This window comes from Pinus tabuliformis, chromosome 8 (assembly GCF_031772625.1).
Source record: "Pinus tabuliformis cultivar Carrire ecotype Pingquan chromosome 8, CPIR1, whole genome shotgun sequence".
Taxonomy (NCBI): domain Eukaryota; kingdom Viridiplantae; phylum Streptophyta; class Pinopsida; order Pinales; family Pinaceae; genus Pinus; species Pinus tabuliformis.
In genome coordinates, this window is record NC_142294.1 from 419367756 (window position 1) to 419393844 (window position 26089).

The 26089-nt window shown below is 36.8% G+C and overlaps 1 protein-coding gene across 2 annotated transcripts; it reads right to left on the reverse strand.

Annotated features, from left to right (window-relative positions):
* Positions 1-878: 878 nt before the first annotated feature.
* On the reverse strand, positions 879-5262 carry LOC149235843 (G2/mitotic-specific cyclin S13-7-like). 2 transcript variants are annotated; one of them, XM_089461471.1, is made up of 13 exons: positions 5107-5262; positions 4208-4341; positions 4054-4111; positions 3816-3936; positions 3618-3653; positions 3448-3511; positions 3106-3363; positions 2813-2956; positions 2501-2587; positions 2254-2415; positions 1880-2038; positions 1608-1786; positions 879-1383 (listed from the first exon to the last, which is right to left on the reverse strand). In XM_089461471.1, exons 2-13 carry the CDS (start codon positions 4220-4222, stop codon positions 1251-1253), a joined length of 1416 nt encoding a protein of 471 aa, XP_089317597.1. In that variant the 5' UTR covers positions 4223-4341; positions 5107-5262; the 3' UTR covers positions 879-1250. The 2 variants fall into 2 exon arrangements, with proteins under 2 accessions (XP_089317597.1, XP_089317596.1); XM_089461470.1 differs by having other exon boundaries at positions 3816-3945.
* Positions 5263-26089: the final 20827 nt, after the last annotated feature.

Here is a 26089-nt window from a genome sequence, read left to right on the forward strand (position 1 = left end):
AGATCTTCGGCCACAGACAGATCTCTCTGCTCCTACGTGTACCCCACACCTTGGAATGACCAGGAATTTCTATATAATTCAAGCACTGGGAATCAATTCCATGTTTAAACCCAAAGAAATATCCCAAATGCTTTAAACAAGATTCCCCATGTAACAAGACCCATGATACATTTACAGGTAATTTTTGCATAAAGAACCGAATTTTGTTGAAGGTGGGCAGGGTGACTGATTTTAGTTTAACCCGAAATCTTGTTGAAGGTGGGCAGGGTGACTGATTTCTGCACAGAACCAATCTCATGTTTCAATGATATTCTGCTAAGGACATCTTTTAGAATAGAGACACACCACAAGAGTTGATTTTTTGCATAAAGAACTATTCCACATTAACCCCAAATCTTGTTAAAAATAGACTGAAGATTAGTAGGGAAGAAATTTTGCATAAAGAACCAATTCCATGTTTAAATTTGAATCTTCTTAAAAAGATACTAGAGACAGCAAGGGAAGAACATCTTTCAGAATAAAGACTGCATTCGATGGATTAGTACATTCCAATGGTTGGGTTGTTGGACAGCAATACCTGTGCTGGCTTCAGTTAAGTTGTCACAACCCCACTAAGAATTAAAGCAAGTCATTCTGAAAAGCATACACGATGAATGTAGATCATGTAAGGAATTCATCTTATAAATCATGTAAAGCATTTGAGAATCAATTTCAGTGTTCTATAATTCAAATTTTTAAATTAAAAAACACATAAATGCCCTCAAGTATTTATTACAATTGACAAGTAAAAATCCCTTGGCTTTAAGCCACCACTTCCCATGTGGACAGGCAAGGAATTCATCTTATAAATCATGTAAAGCATTCATCATATGAGAATCAATTTCAGTGTTCTATAATTCAAATTTTTAAATTAAAAAACACATAAATGCCCTCAAGCATTTATTACAATTGACAAGTAAAAATCCCTTGGCTTTAAGCCACCACTTCCCATGTGGACAGGCTATGCCAAAAATGAAGTGGGCTATATCTTCTCTTAATCATGCTTTTGCCACAACTATGTACAGTTACAAAGAATGACCAAAAAAACCATCCACCCAAAGGGGAATATCAAGAGAATGAATGATCTTCTATGCTAAAAATTTTGATTGACATATCAATCTCAGTTGCTGGATGTGCAACTGAGTTGAGAAACATGACAACTATGCTCATCAGTTGCTACACACTCTGCAACTGCAACTCCAATCGAAAGCCTATGCAGGGAGCTTGGCAGGTTTGATAAGTGCCACAGAGTCATACTCAGGCATTGAGTACTTTTTAAAAACTACATTCAATCTGCTTTCTTCTGAACTCTGATGGAATGCCACCATCAGTCTTGTACACTCCCTGCACAAACGCAAAATGAGAAAATACCCTCATTATGAGTGAGACATAGTCGTAAATATTTATGTATTATGTACTGAAATCCATAGCAACATCAAATGAAATATATATCACAAACCCCCTCAATGAAAATGAACTAGATGAAATTTATCTTCGATTCTGATGTTCCCTTTCTTCTGAAATATAACAAACACTAAAGACACTAGGAGATGGACCACAGAGCTTACTTGAGGTCTATTTCAGAGTAGCCTGTATGGCGTTTAAGTACATCATTCCAGACAGGTGTCTTTTTCAAAGTGATTTGAGCGGTGTAGACTGCAGCAGCAGCGAGCATTGATGGGGGGAACTTTATCATCACATATTGCATCAAGCTCAGTTCCATCAAGAAGAATACCAAATTTTCCATCTGAGCATGAAAAACATAGACCAAACATCAGAGAATGAAAATAATAGTAATCTGAATTTAAGGTCAACAATAAAAATATAGATTGGGTCTTGCCTCTTCATCAGAGGCAGCAGCTTTGAGGAACCGGACAAGGAATACATATGGTGTTGGGACTGTGAGATGGAATTTCAGTTTGTTGAGCATTGTCTTCTCCATAACCAGTACATGTTTCCTCTCAAATTTATTTTCTAAGATGTCAAGAAAGTCATTCATCTGTGCCCAAAATCAAAGGAAACAAAGTGTGAGCAAGACTATGAAATATGAAACCAAAAAGTATCAATTCATTTACCAAATAGAGCATCAACAAAAACTACATTCATTCATCTGTGCCCAAAATCAAGGAAACAAAGTGTGAGCAAGACTCTGAAATCTGAAACCAAAAAGTATCCATTCATTTACCAAATAGAGCATCAATAAAAACTACCCACCTCTGGAGCCCAAATTTCCTCATACTTTGAAGCTAGAAGCATTGCAGTGGCACCCACTAATTGATAGTTTCTCCTCGATACAAGTTGAGTAGCAAGATATCTATCAAGAAGATTTGTGGTAAGATACAAAGTCTCTGGCATCAACCCAAATCTGTAATGTACCTGCAAATTCAGAGGCCAAAGTCAGCTTAAACGACAACTAACTATAAAAATCTTCATAATAACTAGTTACAACTAGGTTACTCACCTCAATTAACCAATTTATTAGTACTGCTCTCATTTTGGCATTAATCTCTGGTTGTCTGGGCATATAATCTGCCACACAGCTCACTTGCTGCAAAGAAGATACAACAAAAAGCTATGAATTGCAAAATTCAATTTTGATTTGGAAATGCATCCAACAAAAGAGATAAGCCTAATATATCTCTGTTCTATGATAGAACCTGCATATATATCAGCAAGTTCAATCACTAACAATAGGTTATCGGAATTCATAGGAATTCCGAACTCCAATTTTGAATTTGAAATGCACCCAACAAAAGAGATCAGCCGAATATACCTCTGTCCTGCGATAGAACTTGTATATATCCTCAACATATTCAACCACCGCTAACTGGTTATCACGGTCCCCCCCATCAATGTTTGGCAAGGGGTCCTCCTCTGCCTCAGTCATTTCATCATCAAATCTAAACCCACGTAACGCCTGAAATCAAATAACTAATTAGAATGTTTTATATAGCATGTAGATGATTGCTTCCACAATAATTAAACCCAAAAAAAAAAAAAAAACTTCTTGTAAATTCAAAGAAAATAAAATTAATTGAAATGCAAAACGCATCATGAGCAACTTACAACTGCACTTCTAGATGTAAGTGATGCTGTTAGTGATTTAGGCTTTGCTGTTAGTAATTGAGGTTTCTCTTTGTTCCCTGCAGCTCCAGCATTGTGATTACAAGTTGGTTTTATTCTCTGTGCTTGTTCAATAATAACACAATCATCTGATTCATTGGTCACTACAGTTGTCGGAGGAATGTCCTTGCTCTTGCTAGTCCTCCTTTGTTTGTTTCCCCGCACATCTGCCTTTGGAATCACAACCGGTACCTGAGTTTGCTGGTACAAGAAATTAAAACAGCATGAGAGAAAGGAAGAGCAAAACATGATATGCAATATAAAGCTATAGGATCAAGAGATTACGTTATTGGCAGCAGAGATCCCCTTGTTTGCAGCTGCCTGTGCAAGTAACTGAGCACCAAAACTCCTACAAATTCCCCACAATTTCAATTAGAAATATTGACTAGAGGCATAGATGAAGGCCTTAGAATCATACTTTAAGCAATGAGTTGGTAAGGCATGAATGAACTAACCTTGTAATAGGGCGAGAGACCTGAGCAAGAGGTTTCCTGTAAATAGAAATAGAATCAAATCTCAAGTTCAGAAAAAAAAATTGTTCCAATACATCTATTGTTGTCTCTCTTTATGTCACATATTTGGTCTTTTATAATCATATCCGTCAAATCTGAGCATGCCCATTTCCATAGGTTTTCAGAGTTTAAATAACATACCCATTGACTCCGTCCTTGGTGACATTGCATTTACCACCGACATCTGCCACAATGTTACCAATATCTCCCAGAGCCCTCCTATTGTTTGCAGCTTGAGAAACCCTCTGGGGAGGGACCATTGCTGCAGAAACTGTTTTACTTTAGAAAAGATCAATTACCAAGTAAACAGTATGGATCTAAAAAATGAAGGAACATATCATGTAAGTCTTCAACAATAAAGTAGAGTTTGCAAAACCACCTTTTGGTTGGGCTGCCTTAGAAGCCATCTTCTTGTTCTGTACAAGCCCTTGGGTTTGCTGCAACAATCCAGCAGAAAAGATTTTTAAATGCCCCCCACCCTCCAAAAAAAAACCAGCTTCCTATCTTATATACTTCTATAAAGAAATAGTTACCTTGTTGGGGAACATTTAAGCAAACTAAATTTGCTGGCTAGTCGCAAGAAACAAGTTATAAAACCCTGTATAACAAGGTTGAATCTGGCAGTATCCCAGAGCCCCAGGGGTGGCAGCTCTGGCAACCAAATAAACTGCAAAAACAACAGTCGCAGAGAATAAGATCACAGAAGAATACTAACCACTGCTACGAACAGTACAAACCCAAAACACAGTGAAGCCTGAAAATAAGAAATTATCCAGAAAACAAGGATTATTTATCTTCTTACAAATAGATATGGACCCTTTACCAGAAGACCAAACTAGGGTCTTCAGGAAAGTACCCCATAATATCATAATTGACAATAAAACAAAGCATTTGCCTCAAATATGTCAATGCAAAACAAAGGATGCAGCGGAGACTTCAAAAAAATATAATAGCCATAATATCTAGCTTTTGTTCAGGAAGACAGAAGAAAGGCTAAGACCCATTTTCAATGCAGGAACCCTAAATAAGGCATGATCCTCAGCCAATATTCAAACCAGGAACCTCTGTTCTTAGCCAATACCAGACTAATATCTTTGTGTATCAGCCTAATACATAGAGAAAAATCGAAATCCACTCACTGCCCACCTGGACAACAGACGATCTAACATCTCCTACTCCTGAAGTGATTTCAGAGGATTTCAACGGTTCACAGGGAAACAGAAAAATGAAAAAGCCTTAAAAACTTCTCTGCAAATGTAACTGATGCATACTTCCAACACAAAACCCAATCGGTGTCTACAAATCAAAATCCTGAGAGATTTACACAGTCCGATTTCCATCACATAACAAGAATTGAAAAACCCTTTGAAATCCCAAGAAAAGAGAAAGAAAAAGCCCATCGAAAACCCAAGAACAATAAAGAACAGCGTACCTGAAATCACAACGACCACAGAAACGAGGTATCTTGTGCTCGCAAACTTCTTCACTGTTCTACAGATGGCGGGATCGGCTTATACATAAGGTGCGAGGAGAATTATAGCACAAGAAAATGATTACAGTCAACCCATAAAAAAATCTCATGAATTCGATCCCATTTTGAACTATGAGGAGAGACGTTGGCAACGGTCAAATATCTTGCCTCCCCATCTTCTCTAACCAACGGCTCTCCCGGCCCCTGTCGTAACGGCTACATGCCACGTTGACAAGACACGTTATTATTTACACTCGGTTGGGCTAACAGTAACTTGCCACGTGTGCATGGCATTATCTTGTGTTTTTGGCATTATTATTATATTTAATCCTGGGGGCGTTCCCTTTGTGAGGATTACGATGATTGGTACTGACTGCCCCGTCTTAATACCCAGTGTGACAGGGAAGTTGGTAGTCCCATACATTAGGTAAGAAAAAGATTAGGATTGAATGGTAAAAAGCAAAAAATAGGGAGGTTGGTAGTGTTATACATTATTTTTAATGGCGTAAAATATCATTCATTCATTTTTTTTATTTATTTGGTTATGGTTTAAAATCTGTTCATAATTTTTTAAATTTGGCAATATGAATTAGATTTACCATATATTTTGAATTTTAAAGGAATTAAATGATTATAAAATTAGATATTAATTATATTAGAAATTAGAAATTATAATAAATTTGTAAATTCGCTTAAAATTTATTTTAGATTTATTATTAAAAAGGTTTTTTTTTAAATAATTTTTTTAACTATTAGATGTTTTGGAGTTTTTGGTTCGTCTACACAATTTTAGTCAAATTATGATATATTTTTTTTTGTTATTTGAAATGTGTTTTTGATTACATATATGGATTCAACCCAGTGAAAAAATTTTGGGGCACTCAAATTATAGAGAATTCATAAGCCAAAATTGTGGTTTCAAGAAATCTTTATCGGAAATGTCGGGAAAAGCTTTAAAAGGTCTAACAAGTAGACTAGGCCTTTTTTTTATACGAAGATATGCTTATGGTCCCTCTCTTCTATGGAGTGAAGATACATCAACACTTTGTCACAATCATAATGCCTAAATATACCATGTAGAGAGGGTGGTGTAAGTGGAGGGGGTGGTGTGTGATGTGGCTTTGTTTTTAGGTTTATAGTTGGGACATGATGTTGTGTACTTAAATAAGTGTTTTTGGAAAATTGGTTGTGATAGGGTTGCAACTTTGTATGTTTTAGTTATGACATAATTTTTGTGGAGGAGGATGCATAGGTTTTACTCCATACAATTAAGTTATATGATGTAAGCAATAATCCCACTAAGATACTTATTTTACTTTAGAACACCATTAGCCAATCAATTTTACATTGCATATTGGAGAAACATTCAAATGGATAACGAAGAGAAATGTAAACCAATGCTTCTTTATGTCGTAGGAGAGAAAAGATGCAAAACAACAACAATATTTTCTTAGTGGACACATTATAATAGGTGCAAATAGGGTTTTGTTTAGATTTGAAATCATTCAACCAAAGTTGGTTAAGTCATCATGTCACCTTATTATGGCATACTTTATCATCATCACGTTGTGTCTTTTCTGTTGGGATATTTGGACACTTAATAATTGAGTAAGATCAACTTGGTTTAATGTGTCTTTAGGTCAAGTGTGTTTTTATAGTGAGAATTTGTAATAATTTAATATGATGGGCATGATTTGTTCTAGACAAAGTAATTTGACAATTGATCTTCTCTTCAATTTTTGTGGCTATTAGTGTGTGGATTAACACCCCTTGGTTCATGATTCTATTTAAAAATCATGTAGAGTCACTTGTTGATGATTAATTATGAAAAACCCATGTAAATTATTTTCCTTTTGCATTAATATATTCCCTCAAGTGGTGATGTTGGTTGGGACCATGGACTACTTCCCTATTTGAAGGTTTTAGCAACACAATACATTGGTGTATCAATTTTTGATATGTTTGTGTGAGTGGTTGCCTTAAGGTGTTTGACCTATGTGGGAACACTTCATTTACTGAACATGGTATCAAAACACTTACGAAGAACCACTTCTATTGTTAGTTGAGATCGTGGCATGTGTTACTACATGCATCAAAAGAATTTAAATTCTAAACATTTTTTAAGCAAAAGAACTATTTTAGGATGTGTGAAGAGTTGTTTTCAATCGAAAATAGTTAGATAACAAACACCAAAATATCTTGAAAATAAAGAGAGAAGTAGATCCACAGTTTGAGAAATAGATATAAGAATGAAATATAAGCATCTTCAAATTGGAAACCTCCTTTCACAATAGAACAAATGTACAAGATGAGTTTAAATGACCTTAAAACTAGATCTCCTTAGTACATATATCGAAGATAAATGTTGCAATTACAATTAAAAGGTCAAGCCAACAACATTAATAAAACAATAGAAATATAATTCAATGTCTAGGGCTTTAAATGGAACTCCATGATGTGAGTAGGTAGGCCAAGTAATTTAAAAAGGATCTCTCAACGATAGGCAAGGAGGCTAGGCAACCTAAAAATGGCACTCGTACTTGTGGAAGAGGAGGATAAGAAACCTAAAAGGACACTTCAAGCCATGGCCAACGAGGCTAAGAAATATTAATCTTTCCTCTCTTTTCTTGTTTAATTTCTAAGCCTGTTTGGATTGAACGTGGTTTTGAATCCAAAGGTTTGTGCTCATTGGGAGCAAGTGGTGTACAAATGGGAGCAAGTGGTGTACAAATGGTGGAAGTTGCCACATGGTTCATTTTCATATAAAGGTTATCCAATAAAATAATAAGAATGGAAGGTGTGCCCCCTTTCCTTTATGATTATGTTCTGACAATTATGTAAATTGGTTGGAAGGATTGATCACCTAGTCGATGGGTAATTGAGGAACTCAATGTTTGTAGAACCTTAAAGATAGTGAGAGTGGAGTCAAATTAAGGATAAAGGTCACCGAAACAAGAGGAAACCAAACTTCAAAGAGATTGAAGCTTGTGGATCCTCTCCATTCGAAGTAATGATGTTAAGCTAGGAAGAGTGGTGTTTCAATGTTTTGGGGTGGTTGTGGGTCTAACTGAGAGATCACAAGTGTGTCCCTACAAAGAGCACATGGGTGGTTAGTGGTACAACCTTTTTTATGTCTTGGTGGAGTTGGTGTAAGTATCTCCCCCACTGTGGGCATGTAAATGTTGAGGGGGAGGGTGTAGCAAGAAAGCGTAAATAGTTTGTTAAATCTCAAGAAGGTTCAAACAATGGTGCAGATAATGACCAAATACTCTATAACTGAAAAATAATTCTTAATCCTCACTTGGGTGGCTTGTTTCTACATGTTTTAGGTTAAACCCAAATTAGATCATTTCCATGGCATGAAGAGGCATTATCCCCATTGATGGTGTCATTGCTCCCTTGCATGTTATTTTTATTTCTCATGTTATTTTTCTTCTTCATTTATGTTGGAGGTTGGTTACTATTTGATATTTAGGTAGATGCCAAACTTTGTCCCAACTGGGGAAAAGGAGATAGGACTAAGTTAACATTTGGTGAAAGTGAAGGGTTCGTAATAAGTTGAACAATGTAGGAGAGCAACCAAACTACAATTCCTATGGTTAAACTTGGAAGGGTAAGGATCAACATGATGGGGGGAGCAATATGTCCCAGTGGTGGAAGAGGTGGAGGGGCCTGTGTGGAGGGTTCTTTGGGTAGGTTTTTGATGAAATATTGGCCATGCTAGAGAGACTATTAATGCATCTACGATTACATTGAATGAGATGAGATACCCTCAACCAAATGGGAAAACCACAACCATTACAAGGTGTTAAATCCTAAACTTCACACTCAACAAATAATTCTTAGCGAATTTATCACAAATCTATTGAATAAATTCACGACTAGGTTCTTAACATGATTATTTAACAAAAGTAAAATAGTAAACAACCAATTTGAATCACATGTGACATATACAAATTCTACCCAATCAATAGTTCTTCATTAACATAATAATCTAAATCTACTTGGGCTCTCATCTTGGGATAATGGTGCAACTAAGAAATTTACACATACAACATACCTTGGATCCGATCTAGTTGGTCAAGCACTAAATCTTTCCTTGATCCCCCTACCAAAGGGTCACTTAACTTGTATTTATAGGCTTCCAAGTGTGTCCAATTTCATTTTAGGGTCGACCTATCCTTTTGTGCACATGTAGGTTTCACTTCAAAAATACACCTTCCCTTGTCCAAATCTAGTTCTTCAAAGGTCAAAATTGGTCCTCTCGGAAAGAGGAATTTAGTCCAATGATTGGAATTTGTCACTAAGCTGCCAAATTAACACTCCCTCTCAGTAAGGGAGAAATTCCAACCACATCATGTGATCATCATATGTATCTCATCATCATTTCATGTACATACCAACTCATATTGTCTTGTCTTAGCTCATCTCATGCTAAACACTCTCAAATATAAAGAAGAAGAAATGTTGCAAGGGAGCTCCCACTACCACCCTGACTCTATCACCATCGGGGATACTCTGCTACCACTCGGAATCATCATCATCATCGGGGAGCCATAGCTACTACCTAGAACTAAAGACAATGGGTGAGATCAACCTACCCCAATGCGTAGGGATCACACTCTATCCCAAAGTCCTTGACAATAAGTGAGATCAACTTACCGGAGGTAAGGATCACACTCTACCCTATTGTCCATGATCATCCATCTTAACCCTAAAGAGTTAGATGGTAGAACACTTGCATCCACCAACTTTGGCAAGATCCACCTACTCCAAGGGGTAGGGATCACACTTTATCCCAAGTCCCTCATCCCATTGTCCAAATGGGGAGGCTATCCCACAGAGTATAAGACGCTAACTGGGGTATACTCTAACTATGGGAGATCTCAAGTCTCTACACCCTATCGGTCAGAGGTCCCTCATCCCCAGGATCTCATCAGCTCCATTCCTAGCCATAGGAGCTCGACCAGGGGGGGAGAGCATTGCTCAATGTTCTTGATCAACTTGAGCCCTTATATAAAAGGGTCATCTCAATCAGTCCAAGATGCCCTATGAAAACCAAGAACTTCCCTTTCGGCAAAGCCTTCGTGAGGATATTGGTTCTCCAATCATCCATCAAAATGTGAACGAGTCTCATGGCTCCTTTTTGCACCATATATAGGATGTAATGATATATGATCTATATATTCTTGGAGTTGTCGTGGAACAAAGGATTCTCTAACAAACAAATCCCACTCTTGTTGTCGTAATAGATAGTTATCATGTCCAAGACCTACTCAAATTGCTCTCCAAAGAGCTTCCTCAACCAAACTACTTCACAATGCGCCATGTTGGTTGCAATATACTTAGCCTCTGCTTCTTGCTCATCCACGATATCTTGGTGGATCTCAGACTAAAACAACATCTGGAAGTACTATTCCTATCGACAACACTACAACCCCAATCTGCATTTGTATATCCATGTAGTCTAACATCCCAACAGTATATCTCAGTTCAAGGTTAATAGTCCCATGTAGATATATCAATACATGCTTGGCAACGACCCAATGTACATGATGGGGCTTGGTCATAAACTGGCTCAAAGTATTGACTGCAAAACATATGTCAGCGAAAGTGTTCACAAGAGACATCAAAGCACCAACCAATTGTCTATACTTACAAGGGTTTTCTAGGTCTGATCCAAAAATTTCACCTGGACTTTTCCATACTTCTAGTCCTAGGAAATAGTGCATTAAAAAAATGTCTTTCATCTTGAATTCAATACCCAACTCCCTCTTACATTCAAGAATGAGAGGGTCACCTATCAAGAATAATTCATCAACATAAAATACCAAAATGAGAGGCATAAAAAGGACCACTTTGAAGTACAATTTTGGATCGACATTTCTCCTTGTGAATCCCAGCTTCATCATGTAACTGTCAATGCAGGCATATCGGGCACAGGGGTATTTCTTCAATCCATAAAGAGATTTCTTTAATCGACACAAATGGATCTTCCTGTCATGAACTTCAAATCATGGAGTTTGTTCAACATATACTTCTTCTTGAAGAAAACCATGCAAGAAGGTAGTCTTCACATCCATCTGGTGAAGAGTCCAACCCTGGCTAGCTGAAAGTGCAATAATGGATTGAATGGTAGTGTAGAATCCAAGTAGAGCAAATATATCATCATAATCTTCTCCCTCTTTTTGGGAGAACCCTCGGGATACAAAACATGCCATGTATTTTTCAATGCTTCCATCAACCCCATGCTTGATTTTGTAGATCCATTTTGAAGTCACCATTGATTTCCCCTTCAATCTTGGCACAACATCCCATACATCGTTATTCATGATTAACTCATATTATTTGGACATAAAATCCTTCTAGACTTGTACCTTCATGGTTTCTTCAAAGGTGGGCAGCTTGACTTGAATCATATTGCTCTTTGCTACAACATATCCCCGATACCTACATGGCTTCTTGCTTTCTCTAAATGACCTTCTGGCAGGAATGAGTCTCTCAGCATCCTATAATGTGTCACAAAGCCAAAGGGGCCTCTTCTTGGTAGGGGGATCACATGGAGGAGATCCAAAGGGTCCATAGGCTCCATGGGATCATCAACAATGTCTCTTGCAGATTTAGGAACTGAAGGACCTTCTAAAATATCCATATCATCATTCTTCTTTTCAAGAGGAGGAGGCAGAGGAAGGTCCCTTGCTTTTCCAAGGGCGACATCTTCATCAAATGTTACATCCCTTCTAATTTCAACATTCCTTTGACTAGGAATATATATTCTAAATGCTTTAGAATTTTCACAATATCCAATAGGTGTACCTTTTCTTTATGTGGCTTCTAGCTTTTTCCTTTTGTCCTTCAGGACGTGAAAATATATGGGGCAAACAAATATGGGAGATGAAAAAAATTGGGCTTGACTCCTGTGAATACTTCTCTGGGAGTCTTGTTGTCCAATGCTTGATGAGGAACCCTGTTTTGAACATATACAGTTGCATTAGTAGCTTCTCCCCAAAGAAACTTCGACAACTTTTGATCATGGAGCATGGCTCGGGAAGCTTCTACAATATATTAGTTCTTTCTCTCAGCCACTCCATTTTGTTCAGGATTGTAGGGCACAATAGTCTCCTTCTTGATACCTTCCTTCTTGCAAAAGTCTATGAATTCATTTGAAATGTATTCCCCACCATTGTCGGACCTGAAGACCTTAATTTTCTTTCTTGTTTGATTTTTGACCAAAGTTTTGAACTCCTTGAACATTTTGAATGCCTCGTCCTTGTGCTTCAAATAATATATCCATGTCTTTCTTGAGAAATCGTCGATGAAGGTAATATAATAGAGATGGCCACCAAGTTAGTGTATGGGCATCGTTCCACATATATTAGAATGTATGAGATGGAGGATGTCTTTTGTCTTGTTCTCGCTAGAGGGGAATGGTCCCCTTGTCTTCTTTCCAATGGCACACCCTCGACATACTCCATCATGTTGATCTTGAACATCAAGGATCCCAGAGACTAATTTCTTCAATTTCAGAAGAGCATCATAATGTAGATGGGCCAATCTTCGGTGCCATAGCTCGCTTTAATGATTAGTATCATGGATCACTGCTAAAATAGGTATTCTAGTGACTCTATAAAGTCCCTCAAACCTATATCCCAATGTGAAGGAATCTCTCCTAGGGGATCCAACAAGCTAACTAAGTAATTTTCCCTTGATGAATGCAACCCTCATTCCTTTTTCTTCCAAGGCATCTATGGATACTAAATTCTTCTTCAATCCGAGCACATACATCACATCATGAAGCAAAACAGATTCCCTAGAGTCCAAGTGAAATTTGACAGACCCAAAGCATTTGACGGGATGAGTAGAGTTATCTCCAAGAATAATCTTCAAATTGGACTCCCTCTCCACCAAGTTAGATAGAACCTCCTTATATCCAAATAAATGATGAGTGGCCCCACTATCAACCAACCAACTATCCCAAGTATCACGACGATAGGAACTAGTAAGTGTAGAAATAAGAATATATTCAGTTTGATTAGTAGCATTACTTTCATACCTGGAATTTCTTGACCTCTTTTGTGGATGATAGCTTTCTTCATGATCATCGGGAGAGTCTCTTCTTCTTTATCGTTCCTTCTTCCATCTCTCCTATCATCTCTTCTATCATATTATCTATCTTTTTTGTAGCCATGATTATTGTTGTAGGACCTTGAAGTGTTTCTTCTTAGAGCATTTCTCTTCTTGGGGCAATCTTGAGCACAATGACCCATTTGATGACAATTGTAGCATTAAACATCTCTATCTCATCTTCTTTATTCCTTGGAATATCAGTTGGATTGAGGAGGTCTTATTCCATTAGATGGCTTTCCCTTTCCTTTCTTCTTGTTTTTCTTCTTCCCTTGAGTAATGAAGGCAGTGGGCTCTCCTTCATTTGGCCTTTGAATTCTTCCCCTAAATATCATCAATCTTTCCTTTGGATTACATAGAGCAAGTAGCTCATCAAAAGTAGGGATCCTTTCTTTATTGTTGATAGAAGTAATTAACATGTTCCATGATGAAGGAAGACCACTAAGGGAAGTCATCACCAATTCCTTGTCAGGTACAATTTCTATAGCAGTCTGGTGCTGATCCCTGATTTTGAATGATTCTCATGAATAATGATTGTATAGTCTCTCCCTTGCACATCTTAGATTCCTTGAGTTGATTTTTCAAATCATAATGTAGCTCAAATTGTTCACTTCACACATGCACACAATCTTATTGTACATTCCTTGGATGTTTTCAAAGACTAAATATAAATAAGTAGATGATCACTTAAAGAATCAATAAGAATATTCTTAGCTTTAATCTCACCTTTCTTGTACTTGGGCTTGGCAACTTGAGATGCATTTTATGTTGGTGGTGAAATCTTTCCTTCCATGTATTCCATGACATCGTACTCATCTAAGGTGACATTGATCCTGGTCTTCCAAGTTGCAAAGCCAAATGCATCAGCTAACTTTTCATTATCCTTGAAGTATGAGGTAGACATTTTTTACCAGACCAAAATTCAACTACTAGAGGATGGATGCTCTTACTCTATGTCTCTTTGGCTTTTCTTCACCTCGGCTTTGATTCCATGTTAATTTTTCATCAATAAATTTTCTATGTTGCAACTATTACTTCAACAATTTATAATGGCATCCAAATTACTATTTCACTTCTTCAATTAACCAATGGCAATAGAGAAATAGAATATAGAACAATTATACAAATGCACAATGAAAGACAACCAGGAGACAAGAGACACAATATTTGGTCAATGACCAGGGAAAAACCCCACTAGGGGGAAACCCTTTGCAATTCTTCTTCTATTAGATTTTCATAAAATGTTCAGCAGAGAGTATAATGAGCTCATACAAAAATATCCAGCAATATTAACCAAACAATATCATAAATATGATCCCATTAACAATATTTATCAAAGTTAGCTTTACCAATCTACGGTTAACTATCAAACTGAAACCTTAGATCCCAACCACATGGAGGGATATTTATGCATGCAATTGAGATATTCCAACTGCACAGATGAGCCTGCATGCATGTAGTTATAGTAAAAAAATCCCCTCATACAAGCCTACAGTTGGAAAAAAAAAAATCTAATCACACGTGCGAGCTTCGAACCCTGCAATTTCGGATGTGTGAGAACCAAATTCCACGAACTCACTTCAGACTTGCGTAAACCAATCCAACGAAGAAAGAAGAAGAAGATACTTGATGATGATATCCAAATGAGGGTCACTTGACTTGCATATATAGGCTTCCAAGGGTTTCCAATTTCATTTTAGGGTTGACCTATCCTTTTATGCACATGTGGGCTTCACTTCAAAAATACACTTTCTCTTGTCCAAATCCAATGCTTCAAAGGTCAAAATTGGTCCTCTCGGAAAGAGGAATCTAGTCCCTTGATTGAAATTTGTCACTGAGCTGCAAAATCCACGTGCAAATCTAATTCCCACTTTGTTATCTTGTCAAATAGTTCGTGTGCTCCTATCATATGGCATGTGGCTTCATTATCTAGTAGCCACACACACATTGGTATGGTGCTCAAGGAAAGGTAGGAAACGAGTGAGAATTTAGTTTCAAACTTCTTGGAAAACTCTTCCACTTGAGATTCTACTAATGTAGCTACAACTGACTATGTAACCTTTCTTACCTTCTTCCTCTATGGACATTATGAAGCATAGTGTCATTTCTTATGACATGCAAAATACTTGACCTTAGTCAAGTTCTTCTTCTTAGTTTCAGGGTTAACTCCTCACTCTTGCTTGAACCTTTTCCATTTTTCTTCATTGTCTTACCGACATGAGCCAAGTCTTCATCATCTTCTTGCTTGTTAGCCATGTCCTTTGATTGCACCCTCATCTCCTCATGGATGCAATCATCCCATAGCCTCTCAAATCAGGGTTAATTCTCTCGAGCACAAACTATTTTGACGAACAGATCCCATATCTTTGGGAATTCATTCAATGCCACATTTACTAACTCTACATAGTCCACCTTTTCCATTATTATTGCAAATCGCATATTTCATTAGGTAACTTTTCATTGTGTTGGATCTATTCATTTGCATAGACAGAAGTTTGTCCCTAAACACCATGTTCCTATTAACAATCATTCTATGATATAAACCCATCAAATCATCAAACATCTCCTTGGTTGACTTCTTCTTGGACAAGTGAGGGATCAAATGGTCCTTCACCACATCTAAGAGTACCCTTTGTGCCTTTATCTTGTTTTAGCTAGGGTGTACTTCTCCTTGGAATCTTTCAACTTCAGGTTGACCTTCTCAACAATCTCCAAAATATCATTTTCCTTGACCTTAGATTTCCAAGGTAGGAAATTTGAGACTCCATCCAGACTGCCTTCAAACCAAATACCCATTTTTCATCTTGTCTTGATTTCAACTAAAAAATGTGTCTAGTCCCTTTGGCACCCAAATTTGCATCTAATCGCTTGACTAGTATAGTCTCCCTCTCTCCCTCTAAAGGCTAACCTTTGGCAATCCCATTGTCACTTTGTGGTTATAACTTGTTGGTTGTTACTAGCTCTATCGACTGCTATCGACATGTGCCTTATATGATAGATCCCCTACATAGTGACTTTCCACCCTCTCGAGCCTCTTGCAAACTTATTGGTGGATGATCTTTGTAGTTTGTCAACGAATATTGCTACCTCTACACTAGAAACCTCGCGTAGCCTTCATTTGTGGCAACTATGTCGTGGTTGTCTTTTCCTTACGACCAATGTGTCCCTTACCCATTACTTCTAGTTGTTGTAGCCTATTGTTAGTCCCTACAACCCTCCTACACACTCTAACCTTGTCGACCCACATTCTAACCTATCACAATTGTGCTTTATGAGGCTTCCTACACGATCTCCCCATAGCGATCCCTGTGCACTATCAGTTGCAACTGCACTATCCTAACCATCACATGCCTACAAGCCCCAACCACTTCTTCTACGACCTATTCCTTGTTGATTGTCAAACCCTTCTCTACCACATGTTTCCCTACTATAAACAGCACAATCGTTCCCCTCTCAACCTCAACTCACATGTGGCTAGCGCTTTCAATTGTTGTTTTTTGTGCAACAACTCTTCTCCACACCTAGTATCCATTTCTCGGTTTTCGCTCGTTCAATCAGTGTGTGTTTTGACCTCTACCCGATCTAATTCCCTACACAACCTCTATCACTAGTTGTGATGTGTGTTAGCTACATAGCCTTATGCCACCTATAAACTATACCAATCAGCCAACCCAAACTTAGCGTTGAGACCCTATCTCCGTGAGTTGATGAATGCAATCTGACAAACCTATAATTGTTTTCCACCATTGACCGGGACCTTCATGGCCCACTTAGCCATCAACCTAATTTTTTTTTATTCTTTATTTTTTTATAACTTTACCTTTGTCTCAACTAAAAAAATTGCATTGCTCAAAAGTGCATTGTATGACATATGACATGTGTACAATTGACCCCTACAAATAAAAATTGATTTATTTCCATGTACATTTGAAGCCAAACTTGGCCCCTATAACAATGGCACTATGATTCTGAGAACCGTTTTATAGTTTACGTTCTGATACCATGTTAAATCCCGAACCTAACGCTCAATAATTATTTCCTGGAAAATTTATCACATGTCTACTACATAAACGCAGACATAGGTTATTAACACAATTATTCATCATAAGAAAAATATTAACAACCAATTTCAAGCACAAGTGACACATACAAATTTTTCCCAATCAACAATTCTTCATTAACTTAATAATTTGAACCTACTTGGGCTCCCATCCTGGGAATAATGGTCCAACTATGAAATTTATAGTTACAACATACCTTGAATCTAATCCAGTTGATCAAGCCCTAGATCTATCCTTGATCTCCTTGGATTATCTAGATCTCTTATGTTGTACCTCTACACCTTCCTTAGACACGATGCACTTGAGTATCTCACGTCTCACTTGAGAAAATCCTTCTCTCAATTGTTTATGTTTTTGTATGGTGTGTATTTCTCCTCTCCTTAGCCTTTCTTTTACAACTTTATATTGAGCTAAATCCATAACCCTAATCTCCAAAGTGATTGACAATCGAGATTTGATCTTGCCTCACTTGAGATTAACGGTTGAGATAGAAACATAATCACTAAAGTAAATAGTTTACCTTTCCTAAGTTTCTTTAGCTTAATAACCACCATAATTAATTATGTGTTTTTCCTGAGTTGTACTTAGGTTAAGTTACAATAACAGCTTACTCAATACTTGAGCAAGTGTTTTAAGGAGACTTTGGGTGACTTCTACATGCCTAGACACTTAAGATTGTGCAGAAGTGCCTCCCTGAGCTACAAAGATCAACACAAGGAAATAATATTTTAGCGGAGGTTTTACTGAATTTGTTTTTAAAGTTCATCATTTATGTAGGCTTTTTTGGAGGTTGTTGTAAATGTGGTGGGAGGAGATTTTTGTAGAAATTAGGACACAATGCTCCAATTTTCCATAAATGCACTAGTGTGCTTAATAAAAGAGAGCATCACTGGTCATTGACTACATGCATATCAAAGGACTAAAGCCAAAGAGATATCAGTGCTCCACTTTAGTCCAAGCATAGTGGTGTTCCAGATTTGTCTAGTTGCAGTAGTGCTCTCATATCAATGCACCAAAGGGATAACAACCCATGGAATCTTTATTGCTCCATTCTAGTCTAAGCACAATGACGCTCTTGATTGCTTTGTGTGCACTCTTGGCCCTAGACCTATGTGCACCAAATGGATACATACCTAAAAAGGCATTGGTGCTCCGCTTTGGTTGTTGTGCATCGATGATCTAGATTGGTCTAGGCTCACAAATTCTCCTAGATAGATGTGCATTATTTATATAGAAACCCATAAACAACTTATTCTCCACTTTGTTCCAAATGCATTGGTACTACATTGGTTTATCCACACAAATTCTCCTAAATTGATATGCATCAAAGAGCCCCCTAACACCCAAAAAAATTTGGTGATTCACTTTAGTGCAAGCACTAGGGGTGATTTTAGGGGCGAATGTTCGCCCTTTGGCGAAATTAAGGGGTTTTAAATTTTTAGTGGGCGAATATTTTGTATCATAGTACATTTTTATAAATCACCTCAAATAGCCCACCTTATTTTAAGGGGGAGGGTAAAAAAGGTAAATTTAGCGGGTGAGTTTACTAGCTCTCTTTTTTTTACTTCAACACATGCTTTTAGATGTTCAACTTGGTTCTGAAGAATATCCATGTTAGGTAAACCTTTTGCAATGTAATCAAACATATACAACAATATTCTACATAGGACATATTCTTATCACACAATTTTTTTGTGTGTTACATATAGACATAATGTAGAATGCCTATTCAATTATGAGGGAAAAAACAATTAAATAAGTGGCATAACTCCTCGTAAAAGGCAAGGATATAAGAAATGTACATGTTTACTAACTTCTTCCAAATATAAAAGGAATGACAAAAAGCGCTTGAGAATACTTTTGCATATAGTCAAACATAAACAATCATGACGATAATTGATATTGTATTATCACAAAAGATACACTCATACAAACACATGCACTTTATGATACAAAATAGGAAGTATAGTAATATATATAACCTCTTACTTGGTGAATTTAGACAACCTGCTTCAACAACATAAAATTCAACATTAGACATAATAATTACCTGGAAATATATGCCAATATTGTTTATTCAAGATGGAATTTAGAGAATTTCCCTTCCTTTTGTAAGCAACTAGAAGAAGAGGACTTGTATCCTTTATAAAAAAAATCTTCAAACTACTTGAAAAGATGCTAAGAATGATAATTGTTGGGGAATTTCAACTAGACTATTATTTCATGTTTAACTTTAGTACTTAACTTCTTCCCCTTACTAGCATCCACAAGGTGAATGTTTGGAACCATTAATTATCTTCGAGATTGAGCATGATAAGTTGAGTCCTAGACCCTCCTAAAGGTTCCAATATGCTAAACATTGTACTTAAAGATAGTCTTGAACCGTACTAGGAAGTTCACTTATTTTTCATTTGCAACTTTTCTTTTTTGTATACTAATAAAGATACATTAACTCGCATATAAGACAAAACATGCATACACTTTTTCTTTCTACATCAATCAATTGTTTGTATCATGGAGCCATGCTTAATATGTTTAAAACCTTCCAATGTTTGCAAAGCCTTTCTTATTATTAAGACTCTCTTAAATTGAAAATCTACTTCTTCATTAGAACCTATATCTAACTAGGTGTGTATCCCTTATGAAAGAGGCTTTCAATCACTCCTACGACTAGCATGCCCCTTAGACAAAACAATACATGACATAGACAAGTGAAGCATGTAGTATGTAAATTCAATCTAAGGTACCACACAACAGTGATTATGAACACTTATTTATCCAAAGGAAATGGAAGAAGGAAAATAATATCCAAACTTGAAAGAGTGTTAACTAGAACCTAGATGTCTAGGTCTTGTTGCACTATTTTAAAACCCACTGGGACCTTTAGATGCTTGTCATACATTTGAGTGACTTCTATAATATTTAGATTAAGCACTTTTTCTCAAAATAATGCTCATGTCACTAATTCTACCAGAGTGACACCAAGGCTATAGTTGGTCTGCATAATTAGTTCCTCCATGTAACTAAATTCACCTGTAACTGAGATTATGATCTTTAAGAATGCTCAAAAAAAATTAATATAGTCGAAAGGGTATAGGTAAGAAAGCATACTTGCAGCGCACAATTCCTTATGATGAAAATGGAAAATCACCCTTTTTTCTTTTTTCAGGTTGAGTAGAAGCTTGTTGATTTGAGTAATGAAGAAACAAAAATCAGTTATAAGAGCCTATACATATCATGCATGATATATTTGGGAATATTTATACAACCAAAGGCAGCGGGTCCATGAGTATGTTTCTCTTCAAAGGAATATTGTATGTTGATTATATGAGTGATATAGCTCCTCAAATCTCAAATGTTTGAGTAAATAACAAAGATATAGCTTTAGTTTGTGGATCAAGGTTGTCTTGATGCAAAACCTCTACAACAATGGATAGATCTCCCAAGCCTAGCAGAACGTGCAGGAGAGAAAAATGTGTTGCCATAGTAAACCATACACTTCCACTATCCCATGGGAATTCTAGTGAAGGATTCGAAAATCCCTTAAGGAAATATTTCTCAGCATTCTTCTGATTGTGATCATCAGAGGAACCATTGTTAAATGTTCTTCTTCTAATGCCATTGTTCTCAAATGAGAATTTCAGACAATGGATGCTCTTATTGACTTTTAACTTAGAACAAAAACTAGATTTACAATTTTTTTGTCCAAACAAATTAGGTGTGCGGACAAGATCACAAGTAATACAAGAATTAAAGAATGCAACAAATGGTTCACAATACACATGGAGATTAGGGTGTGCAAGAAAGGAGCTTATACATCTCAAGATAGTACAAGACAAAATGGAGAAATGGGTTAGGATTTTAACCTACGTCCCTCTTGTGATCGAGCCCATTAGGTCCAAGTGTTGAGCCTGAGAGCTCAGATTCCACTTGTAACACACCCCCTTACTTAACTAAAGGTGGTTGCTAAGTTGACCCCAAAATTCAAGGTGTAGTTATGAGGATGGGGTTTAGAATACGTTTCCTTTTTTATTTATTTTATTTGACTATATATATGGATTCAACACCTTGAAAAACCCTCGAGGTACTCGCATTGTGGAGTGTTCACAACTCAAACTTGTGATTTCAACAAATCCTTGTCAGATTATGGCCAAATTAGACTAGAAATAAGCTAGAAAAAACCTCTAAAATGTATAACATATAGACTATGGCTTAAAGAACACTACATCATTCAAGCAACAACATGTGAATTGGAGAATAGCCAAATGCCAACATATAATCCAACTAGCTGCATCCTATCAATCCAACGACTTCAACAACAGACAAAGAATTTTGACTAGGTACGAGCTTGTTACCTTAATGCAGAAGATTCCCTTACCACCAACACCTAAATTGTAAAGTGTTGGAATATAATTTCAAGTTAATCAATAGTTCAAACTTCATTCGTAGAAGATTGTATAACATTTAATTTCATTAAATCAAGTTACAATTCTTTAAAAAAAACAAGGTTGGACCATAAGTAAATTTTTACGTAGACTAAAATTGCACTTTGGAATCCTCTATGTTTCCATCTTCAGTAAGAGATTGACACAAAAAAAAAAACCAAAAACCTTACGCAATTAAGTTACAACATACCTTGACAATCACTAGAGCAAACACGTTTTGTGAGAATTACACATCAGTTAAATTGACTCTGCTCCATAAGCTTGTGATCCCACTGTCATAGATCAACTTGCCATTAGGGTAATTAAAATGGTAAATCAACAAGACACAGGGTCCATTGTTGCATTGGGATAGATTCATGGAAATATTACCCAGATAGATGTTAGGATGATAACATACCTCAACAATCATTAAAACTATGAGTTTCACCATAATTACACATCAACTTAATGGATACTTCTCCATCAGCTTGTCTACTTCCAATCTCGCTACCTTAGCACTACTCATAATTAATGTTCAAGTGGGAACTTAATGATAAATCAACAATGGCTAAGACTATTTGTTTCATCAAGATGGATCCATGGATGGTAATAGAATAAAAATTGACAACTCTTGAATAAAACTACTTGTTTTGAAACTCATAGTTATGATAAACCACACACAAAATCTAGAAAATTCTAGATATTGCATATTGATATACCTTAACATTTCATATTATATCGAACAACAACAATCCCATTCAATTACAAAGATCAGCAACGATGATGTTACAGGGTAAAGGTAGTCAAACCATGACCATAAAACAGATTATAATTAATTGTTGTTGACCCTGTTGTTGATTAGATTGTTGCAATATTGAGCAGTAATATTAGCAGAGGCAACCAAAGCAATAATTTGTCTTTGTTACCTTGATTTAATGTTCAAGGCAATATGATACATTGACAAACATAATTCAAAATGGCATAAGCCTAGTCCTAATACTGGTGAAAGCAACAAATAAAAGATATTTTACATAGAATGGCATGCTAAATCTATTATTACAAACGAACAATTTATACACATAATTCTTAATCGATGCCAACTTGTTGCAATCACTGCCAAATTTCTATCCCGATGGGTTAGATCAACCAATTGTCGCTAAAATTTCCATACCTTTTTCTACTTTTGTGTCCAATTTGAACCCCCCTATGTGGGGTTCCATGAATGTGGTAAAACATTCCTTGGTGTTTCTTCAAAATATTTTCCTTCAGGAAAAAAAAATCGCAACTACTAGAGATCACAAACAAATTAATTTAAACTAGCTCAGGGTTCCCTTGTATGAAGCTCTAATCATCACTTAATTTTGTCATTACAAATGTGATCCTAAGGACCTTACAACATACAACTAATTGAACATCGAGATCCCTAAGGATTATACACCATAAATGAATAAGTAATCACATAAGTCCTCATCATGGAAGGTGTCTTGGATGACAAGTTGACAACTAGGAAGCGTACATGAACTAATGACTAAACTCTTCTTACCAACAATTTCCCCTCACATATTGCACAAGGAAATGTTGACTTCTTCACTTTCAATTAATGATTAGTAATTCATGTCCCATAAATATATCATGTTGATATAATTGTTGTATAATTTTACATGACATGGGTATGGCGTGTATGAAATACCGATTAAGTTACCGTATCCATAAGTATTGTATGGGATATAATATGCCTTAAATAAAGTAAGATATTAATCAGGAATCTAAACAAAATCCCTACAACAACCTTAAGGGTATAGATGGAATAGGAGAACATAATTTCATTTCCATGTTCCTTATATAAAATGCTTAAATTCTCACATTAAATAATAGAATAATTGGATCAAGTCACTGAAATACCATTGGAGCAAACTAAACAATTCAATATTTCATTTCCATACTACGGAGATAATATTAGCTATATACTCTTGTCTCAAGACTCACACTACACACTACAAAGACAATTTGTGACTTAATAGAATGTAATTTATGGTTACCACTTAAAGTTGTTTTCATCCTATAGAAGTCCCGAAATCACACAATATTGACTAATTTTTTAATACAACTAAAAATTATTTGAAGCTTTTAGTGCATCTTTGTACACAACGTATTTTTCTACTAAAGGTTTTACAACCCTATATGTCCTAAAACTTAACTTTAACCAATTAATCCTACTGAAAGCTCAATATACTCCTACAACAAGATATTGATGACCATGTTTCTTGAAACTATGTAGGTGTGTTGTCATTTATAGCAAAATAATGTGCAAAGAGTGAAAAAGGGAGAGGTCCAATCTCAATACACATCTTAGAAAATAGGCAAATGACATTTTAGGAAATATAAACAAAAAATTATGAAATCAAAACATCCAAAATTCAAAGCGTCAACATCGATTGCCTGAAGCTCGTAAAGATATTCTAAGGCTTCTCCGCAAAAGAAATTAAGTTAAAATAAGGCCTTCTCTGGAGGCATATTATTTCGAGTCCAAAACAAGCAGGATTTCTAGAGGACCGAAGGCGGTAAGAGGTTTTGGATGAGCTCCGCCCAAGCCCATACATTGGTTGCCACGTGTCTAGGCCATGCAGAGAGAAAACCACTCTTTTTGGATGGTTAACTCCCATACGCATGGGCCGCCCGAAATGAACCACCACCGTTGGATACAGATCTCCCAGATTAATGGTGGGGATGCGATAAGCGATTTAAAAGGTGGACCCGATGGAATATAAGGTGGAGTTCATAATTTTTGAAGTCCGATAGACAAGTTTGGGCAAATTTTTACAGGTTTTCTGTGTATTTTCCTGTGTAAGCCGAGAACGACCATTTGTGGGTTTTTGCCTATGAAACGGCCCCAATTCCTTTTGTAACGCCCCTAATCATCATTCCAAGCTACAAGCAGGCATTTTGGCAGAAAATAAGGCGTTTGAAAGCCACAGAGCCACAGAGCCAGATGGTTAGTCAAACAGACAGCGCAGATAAGCCACAAAGCCATAGGGGAATGATTAAATGTAGGGAAATGAATGGGGAAGCCGAAAAGCCGGAAAAATGCCTGAAAGGAGCCCAGAGAGCTCAATTGAGGGGGAGCAATTGCAAGCTGAAGGCAGAGAGCAGAGAGAGCCGAAGAGCTATTATGCAGAGCAGCTGAGGGAGCCTTTGGGGTCACTTGAAGTTCAAGTGAAAAGCCAGAGAGCTGAAGGTTGTAGAGGGCCAAGAAGCCAGAGCCAAAGAGCCAAAGCCAAAGCCAGAGTTGAAGGGCCAGAGCCAGAGCCAAGATCCAAAGCCAGAGCCAAAGAGCCCGAGCGAGAGCTGAGAGCCAGAAAGCCGAGAGCTTCAAGAGCCAGGGATAAAAAGGTGTCTAAACCCATCGTTTCTGTGTAAAACAGTGGAGTTGAGCCAAGAGCTTGTAAAAAGGACTTTGCCATAATCCTAGAGAGCCTAGTTGAGTTGACTAGAGCTCACAGAGACGTAGCCCAAGAGTTTTGGGTGAACTCTTAATTAAATTGTTGTTCTGTGTGTTTGTTTATTGTTGCATTAGTATTTATTGTATGTATTTACATATCAACATACATAGCAGATTTTAAAGCACATAAACAACCAACAATAAATATAAGCATACACCTATAATTTCAAGCATATTATCATTTCCACATTGGTTAATCAATAAGACTTGGGAATATTTAAAGCTTTGGAAGTGGGAGAGGTTCTTGTAAGTTAGAGAAGAATCCTAAGTGCCCCATTTTCAGATCAAGTGGTATCAGAGCCTAAGTTTGATTAAATCCACCTTCAAAGGAGGTTATATCAGCATGCTTGATTGACAAAGCAAAGACTGCTTGTCTAAAAGGTGTTTAAACAGTCAAAGGTTGATTGTATGCTTGTTTTGCAGACTGACTATTGTTTAAGTTTGCAGAGGTGAAGAGAAAGCTATAGATAGCTCAGTCCAGCAAGGACAAGAAGAAAGAAGAAGTCATTGGCATAATGACAACTTCTACAAATGAGTCCTCGAATTCTTCTTTCTTCATCACAAGACTCTTTGATGAAGACATGAAGCAAGATTTGTCCACCATGATGGATATGGTGAGAGAAATGTATGAGGATGGAAGGAAGAGAAGCATGCTTAGAGAGCAATTGAATTCCGTGGAGGAAGAGAAGCAGTTTCTTTCTCGCAAATTGCAGGAAATGGAGAGGCAACTTCATATTGAAAATATGAACCTGAAAAGGATGCATGAGTTGGAGATACAGCTCTTTGTTGCCCAAGAAGCCTTGGTCAAGTATCAACTTGAAGAAGAGGTAAACCAT